At 36.6% G+C, this 7,555-nt stretch overlaps 1 protein-coding gene across 1 annotated transcript; it reads right to left on the minus strand.

Moving 5' to 3' along the window:
* Nucleotides 1-2,003: 2,003 nt before the first annotated feature.
* On the minus strand, nucleotides 2,004-7,290 carry LOC149204777 (cysteine-rich receptor-like protein kinase 15). Its single transcript, XM_089393370.1, has 7 exons — nucleotides 6,881-7,290; nucleotides 4,687-6,526; nucleotides 3,801-3,955; nucleotides 3,399-3,609; nucleotides 3,072-3,306; nucleotides 2,648-2,798; nucleotides 2,004-2,478 (listed from the first exon to the last, which is right to left on the minus strand). The coding sequence occupies exons 2-7, from the start codon at nucleotides 6,437-6,439 to the stop codon at nucleotides 2,149-2,151; spliced, it is 2,835 nt and encodes a 944-aa protein (XP_089249496.1). The 5' UTR covers nucleotides 6,440-6,526; nucleotides 6,881-7,290; the 3' UTR covers nucleotides 2,004-2,148.
* Between the last annotated feature and the right edge of the window lie 265 nt (nucleotides 7,291-7,555).

Consider the following 7,555-nt stretch of genomic DNA (forward strand, 5'->3'; position numbering starts at 1 on the left):
ATGACTTGACAATATAATATAATCTGGTGAGAGATTCACCAAAAAAATTATATATACATATTATATTATTGATAAAATCACCTCCCATTTTTCCTATGTATCATGGGGATTCACCCATTTATTATACATATAAATTTAGGGTGGTTCTTAAAATTTTCCTACTCCTAGCATTTTACAGTCCTATTATTTTTAGAAATTACTAATTTTGAAGGAAGGAAAACCAATGTCAATCCTGGAATGGAGCTACTACTACATGCAGGCCTGATGATAGTTTGTAGTTGGAAAATACTTGGGCGCACTACCTTTAGTTCATTGTGTAATTGGTGAACGAGTATTAGTTGTGCTATAATTGTAATTTCTTTTCTACACAGCCCTTCAAGTGTAGACATTTTGTTATCAATGCGTTGTAGGAGTTGTGGACTAATAACATTATGACTATTTATCCCATCTCTAGGACTTCTAATTCTAGAGGTGTGCTTTTAATGACTTCGATTTGAACTTAATCACGCTCTATTTTCCTGCCCACCTCATGTTTATCTCTGTCAGAAGTGCCCTATTCATTTTTAAGTTAGGTTATCTTTCTCTGGCCTCCTCCTCACTGTCACTGCCCCCTCTTGAAGTTTATACCATCTCTCTTTCACCCCTCCTCTTTGTCTGAACTTTTCCTTCGATTTCCCCTTCCCTCCCCAGGATCCTAGACTTTGTTCATCCCCTCCATGATGTCCCTGCATCATGGAAATATGTTTTCTCTCCTATGCTCACCATGGAGGTAAAAGCGAACAAGCATGCCCCTCATTTTCCCCTAACCTTGGTTCCCCATCTATTAGTGAGATTCAAGCACAGTTAGCAGCTTGCATTGCTCTGACCTAATACAAAGAAATTATCCTTGAAATAGCCTTCATAGTAATCTCTGACGTGGAAGAAAAATTTTAAACTTATGTTACGAGTCTAGTTTCCCAAGAGGCAGACTAACGACTAGTGATAACTATCTATTTATGTTTTTTTAATTCTAATATAAAATTCTTGATTTTATCTCTCTATATATATAACTAACTTGAAAAAGAATAAAATAAATTATTGATACGTGAGTCGTGACATTTAATTTGTCTTAAATATCTAATCAACTCTGGATTGGGAAAGATGAAAATTTGAAGAAACTTTTACATTTTAAAAAATTTGATCCATCTTAATTTATGGTGATTAAAACATTTTACTCCATATAAAAGAACCTTTGTACATTTTTTTATATTTAAAATAAAGTTAATATATTGCATATTAAAAATTTCATTTTAATTTTTTTTTTTTTGTAAGTTTAGGTGGGACCTTCTCATTTTCGAGTTTTTACATGTCCGTTATTCACCCCATTTCCAGGGAGGGTAGCACAAGAATCGAACCCAAGATCTCCGATTCGGTGAGACTTCATATATATATATTTTGTTTGAGTTTAAAATTTTAGTCTAATTTATATAGTACACAAGGTAAACACCAAATTGGCAACTCAAATGGAAGGCAAACAATCTGTTCTTGGTACCATTGTTGTTTGTACCCAACGCAGAATAATGGAGGTACCGTTGTTGTTTGTACCCAACGCAGAATAATGGAGGTACCATTGTTGTTTGTACCCAACGCAGAATAATGGAGGGGTGAGGCGGGATTCGATTTTAAAAGAAAAGCGATGGGTAGTACGTTATTTCGTGTAATTGATAATCGGAAAAAATATACATGGATTCTGTTTTTTTTTATATAATTAAATAACTTCCATATCAATAATATTGATATGTAATACCAATAATCAGTAAAAAAAAAAAATGTAGAGTAAGGTTTTTTCCTTCCTATTTAAAAAATAAATAAAAATATTCTAATTAAACAATCTCAACATCCACAAAAAAAAATGAAGAGTAAGGCTTTTTTCTTCGTATTTAAAAAAGAAATAAAAATATTCCAATAAAACAATCTCAACCTCCACAATGCAATTTATTATGATGACAACTTTAAGTGGGAATTTTCGAATTCTTAAGTATTATAAATAATAATTAAAAGGTTCAAATATTTGTATCTTTCCTGTGGACAAATGGAGATCCCAGATGTGGAATGCAGCGTGGCAACTAACATTTATATGTACACCACTGAAATTCTGTCGATTTAGCATTACCTCGGTCCCAATACAGTAATAGAGGCATAGGTGTTAGATGCAGGAGCTAGAGGTGTGAGAGATGAGGCCGATGTTGCGGGGTCAGACGCGTGTGACGATCCAGAAGCAGAACTCACAAATACAGGCTTTGTGGGATTAGGTAATGTCCCAGAATCAGATGAAAGCATTTGAGTCGCTTCAGACATCAGTGGACGAAGTGAGGGGTCGGCTTGAGTACACAGAAGACCAACGTGAATGCATCTCAACGCTTGCTCCTTGTCGCATGTTTCGATTATCGTCGGATCAACCATCTGCACAGTATCTCCTCGTTCGTATGATCTCCATGCCTGCAAAATCACGACGGCTCGTCATTTTGTTACGTTATGTACATGATTGAAAGGTACTTAACATAGGCTTTAATTTATTTAATCATAAACTAGCACTGAATAACTAAATAACATGGTCGAGCTTACATAGATCTCTTTTCACCGAAATGCAACGGAAACAGTATCTTACCCATCCTAGGAGAATCTGCATGTCTGGTGACAAACTATAATCCGTGTTCTTTCTTCCTGTGATAAGTTCCAGGAGAAGCACACCGAAGCTATATACATCAGCTTTTACAGATAACTGTCCCTGCATAGCGTACTCTGGTGCCATATACCCGCTACATATCCAAATTACAATGTCAAACATTATATGGTGATGGAAAATTTAGACTAATGATCAGTTACTAGCAAAGGAAACTGCAGGCCTGGATCATAGGTTAATAGAGAATGCGAATTCCACGAAACAAAGACGGAAAAAAGATGTCATAAGTACTATTAGAAGACCGTCAATCTTCTTGAAATGAAATAGACATAGAGTAAACCATATGTATCCCCACTTGTTAAAAGTATCTTCATAGCATGAGAGAGTGATGATTGCGTTAAAATCTTACAAAGTTCCAGCAAGTCTCGTGCTGATGTGACTCTGATCGTCAGGAAAATGCTTTGCTAGCCCGAAATCTGCAATCTTAGGATTCAGTTTCTCGTCCAATAAAATATTGCTAGCTTTAATATCCCGATGGATGATTCGCAGTAGAGAATCCTGGTGAAGATAAAGAAGCCCACGAGCTATTCCTAGAATGATGTTGTAACGCTTCTGCCAATCGAGCTGTTCGCGATTGTTTGGATCTATATGTCGAAACATGACAGTAGTAACTCATTAACATTAACACGACAAAACCAAGTACTGTGAAACTGTTAATAAAACGAAAGTGACTCACAGAATAGGATTTTATCAAGGCTCTTATTGGCTAAGTACTCGTAAACAAGCACCATTTCTGATCTCTCTGCGCAATAGCCAAGTAGCCTCACGAGATTTCGATGTTGAATTTTAGCTACAAGCTTAACCTCGTTCAGAAATTCTTTCCTTCCTTGCGCAGAATGTAAGGACATCTTCTTCACTGCTATTTCTGTTCCATCATCCGTAGTTCCCTGAGACATTTCAGACAAAAGATCCGTATGAAGATTTTGTTAAATATTTCAGCGCAATTTTTTTGTAGGGTTTATTATTTTCAAACTGGAAATCAATATCCAATGGTCAAAGGTGTTGTCAGAGTAGCCCGCTGATTACTATAATTAAAAAGATTTTAAAAACAAATAGAAGTTCTATTGGCCTATGTTACCTTGTATACAGGGCCAAATCCTCCCTCACCGAGCTTATTGTCATCATGAAAATTTTGAGTAGCTGTTAGTAATGTTTCCATCTTGAACACTATTAATTGTTCGTCCTCACTAAATACTGTGTCTTCCTCGACTTGCCCACGACGTTCAGAATGAACTAAACCATCAAAACATACAGTTACATCAGAAAATAATGGGGTAAAAATTAAACGTTTTCTAGCTTGCATGAAAATTGTGCTCTCAGCTTGTTGTAGCATGTATTTTTATCCCAGATACTGAGATCCAAAAACTTTATGTGCACGCCTATCTATCGAACACTACTAAATCTACAAGATGGCATAGCACATACACCTTTAAACCGGTGTCTGATCAGACGTACCAGTATCTTTGGGCTTAATGGGAATATGATCGTGGGCGTTGTCTACCAGCTTTCAAAATTTTCAGGACAGTGAATTAGGTAAAACATTTCAAAAATGTTATTTTAGGAATGTTTGAATTGAGTTTTTAAGGGTGAAAACGGATGTTTAAATCTAATTTTTAATCGTTAAAATAGATTCATTACCATCAAAATTTTAAAAATAGATTCATTACCATCAAAATTTAGGTATTTAAAATTTTGAAATTTTATAATTATAATTTAGATTTACAAAATTTCCTACCAAATTTTATCAAAATTTTACTCGAATTTCCATAATTTTCAAATCTTAAAATTTTACAACTATAACTTAGATTTACAAAATTTCCTACTAAATTTTATCAAAATCTTAACAAAATTTCCATAATTTGAAAGACACACTACTAGGTTTATATGGTTATATGCTAGCAAGGATGCAATTCAAAAATAGACTACTTTACCGTCTCACCAGCTTATATCATCAAATGAAATACCTTCGTATCCCCTCCGTTTTATGGCAGTCTTCAATCTTCTCCCGGTCGCAAACAGGCATAGAAATAGTGCTAGGAGAACGCCGCCCACAACACTTAAAATTATGGGTGTTTTGTTTGAAGACTTCCTGATTTGCGGAGCATTAGCTGGTGGTTCCGTTGGGGATGGTGGAGGTGCACGTGCAGTCAAATTAAAGAAAGGATATATTTCATAACGAACTATGCAGCTTCTCGTCAGACCCTGAGCTCCTTGCTTTCCGGCATAATCTGCGAAAATATACTTTATTGTATTGGAGAGACATGCCCTGCAATCGTGAATAGAGATATCTCTCCAGCACTGGACTAGAGCATAAATATTTCGAAATAAAGAATCTGTAGTATTTCCGGATGCATATCTATTCCAGTTTGCAGATCCATTCACTGCTTCGTCTGTCAATTTGTCGAATAGCCTAGTAAGAGCTATTTTAAAGGGTTCACTGTTGGTGACATTCTGTTGATTCTGTCGACTGGAAATATCAATCTGAGAAGTGTTTGGATGTCCGACGAAACTATAGTTTTCATAACGGACGAAGCAGCTCTCAAGCCAAATACTCGCGCCGATGGCATTCCCGCAGCTTTGTCGAATGATAAACAATACGTTTGCTGAACAACTGCTACAATCCTCAGGTGTTGTGTCTCCCATGCATTGGAGGAGGCCATAGATTTTGTCCGGACTTTGCCCCTTCTCATAAGTGCTATACCCGGTATTTTCCTTGTACTGAACAAAACTATTCAAGACTGCAAACAGATTAGTCTCAAACTGACTGCCGCTTGTATAGTTAAAGTTGTTGTTGCAGTCTGCTACTGGATCGATCACAGTCCTATTACTCTGTTGTGTTTGTGTATTATTAGCTGGCGCAGGAAGTTCAGTGGAATTAAAGAAGCTATATAATTCATATCGAATTATGCAGTTTGCCTTCAAACCCTGAACTCCTGGATTTCCAGGAAAAGTTGCGAAAATAGAATTGATTGTATTTGAGAGACATGCTGTGCAGTCATCTCTGGATATATCTCTCCAACACTGGACCAGACCGTAAATCTTTCGAGACAAGGAGTCTGTAGTAATTCCAGAAGCAAATAACTTAGATCCAGATTCTGCTTCACTCGACAAATTGGATAAGAGGTTGTCAAGAGCCTCACCAAAGACTTGAGGTTCTGAAACATTGGTCGTAATAAAGGTATATAATCCATATGAGTATGGTTTTCCGAAGAATGTATAGTTTTCATAACGCAAGAAGCAGACATCCATCCAAATTGTACCCCCAACCCCATTGCCACAACCTTCACTTCGTCGTATGGTAGCAATTGCTCTTTTCGAGCAATTGTGGCATTCATCTGCTGTTATGTCTCCCCTGCAATTTAGGAGACCATATATTTGATTAGGACTTTGGCCAAGCACAGAAGTGTTAAACCCAGTTTTGGAGGTGTGTTGAACAAGACTGTTAAAGACTGTATCCAGATTACTCTCAAACACACTACCATTTGTATAATTAAAGTTGCGGTTGCAAATGGTTGCCTGCGCGTTGCAAGTCTTTCCGTGAAGAGCTATGAAAGATGGAATAACAACAACTATGTAAAATAGCATAATGTTTTGGCAGATCACCACAGGGCGTGCTGAATGACTTCCTTGGAATTTGTTATTTTTTAGGACTTCAATGACCATTGGGCGGTGGAAAGCCTCCCGTGCAGTACATAGGTATGCTGACGATACCCCCATCAGGCCTGGAATTCGAAATCTCTCTTTACTGAATTTTTTTGAGGATGTTGATTATGCGTTTTTGTGTAGAAAAAATGTATTATCCAACTGGAAGAAAAATACTCGATAAGAATCCATTTTACAAGTGAAAGGATAAACCATTAAAATCAATTAAACACCTCTCACTTTTATGATTCTATTGCAATACAATGTTACGATAAAATCAAAACAACTGAAAAGGAATCTAAGAAACGTGGCAGTAAGTGGGATGTTCCGGAGAACAGACATAACAAATCCTTCTTTACTTCATTTCTCTGTAACTGAACTCTATGCATTGTTCTTCCTTTTTATAGATCATTCATAAATTTACATTGAAGAAGCAATAATAAAAAGAACATACAATTAATAATATATTTTTAAAATATAAAACAATTAACAAAATTCCATTGTAAAGGGTTTAACCTTTAAACCCATTAAAGGGTTTGATGAACAGTTTGCCTTTCACTGTGGTGGTCAACAGTGGAACTGGAGACAGAAGCCCTGAAACACATACTCTGTCGGAATCTGTGACATCGCGTGAAGGAGAATAGCACCAAGTCTTGAAACATGGGAAAGCAGTTAGGGAGGATCCATGTGGAGAATGTTGAATATAGCAGGCGTGTGCCGAGTGAGTTTCTCTTTACCGCCCCTAATTCCCTGCAGTATCTGAGTGACTTAATTCTGTTCGAAGAGATGCATCGAAAAAATTTCGATCCCAGAAAGAGGAGAAAAGAGATGCATCCAAAAAATTTCGATCCCAGAAAGAAGAGAAAAGGCCTGCTGCGTCCTCTGGACCTCAGGGAATGTGGGACTAAATACGGTGGCGGAGTCTCTTTTCGTGGTCAGAGACCTCGTGCAAGAAAGAACGATTCATATATTGTATTCACTAACGTTACAGATCCAGTCAGCCACAAATGAATTGTCAAACTCAAAGTCAAGTATGTGAGCAAGTCTATGTGGGTCATTTTTTATCATGACTGGACAATTTGCAATACATTGCAATAGAACGTACGGATGGACCAAATTAAAATTTTCATAGAATGGATTAAACTAAATTATTTCCAATTAGAATATTTCTAAAATTTACAATTCAATTAA

The sequence above is a fragment of the Pinus tabuliformis genome, chromosome 1_2, assembly GCF_031772625.1.
Source record: "Pinus tabuliformis cultivar Carrire ecotype Pingquan chromosome 1_2, CPIR1, whole genome shotgun sequence".
NCBI lineage: Eukaryota > Viridiplantae > Streptophyta > Pinopsida > Pinales > Pinaceae > Pinus > Pinus tabuliformis.

Excerpts from the sequence above, each read along its gene's own strand:
- LOC149204777 (XM_089393370.1), bottom strand. The coding sequence starts at position 6,439 with ATGGGGGTATCGTCAGCATACCTATGTACTGCACGGGAGGCTTTCCAC. Across the intron at positions 3,956-4,686 it reads AAAACGGAGGGGATACGAAG|TTCATTCTGAACGTCGTGGG; the intron begins GTATTTCATTTG and ends TTGATGGTTTAG. Across the intron at positions 3,610-3,800 it reads GATTTGGCCCTGTATACAAG|GGAACTACGGATGATGGAAC; the intron begins GTAACATAGGCC and ends GAAATGTCTCAG.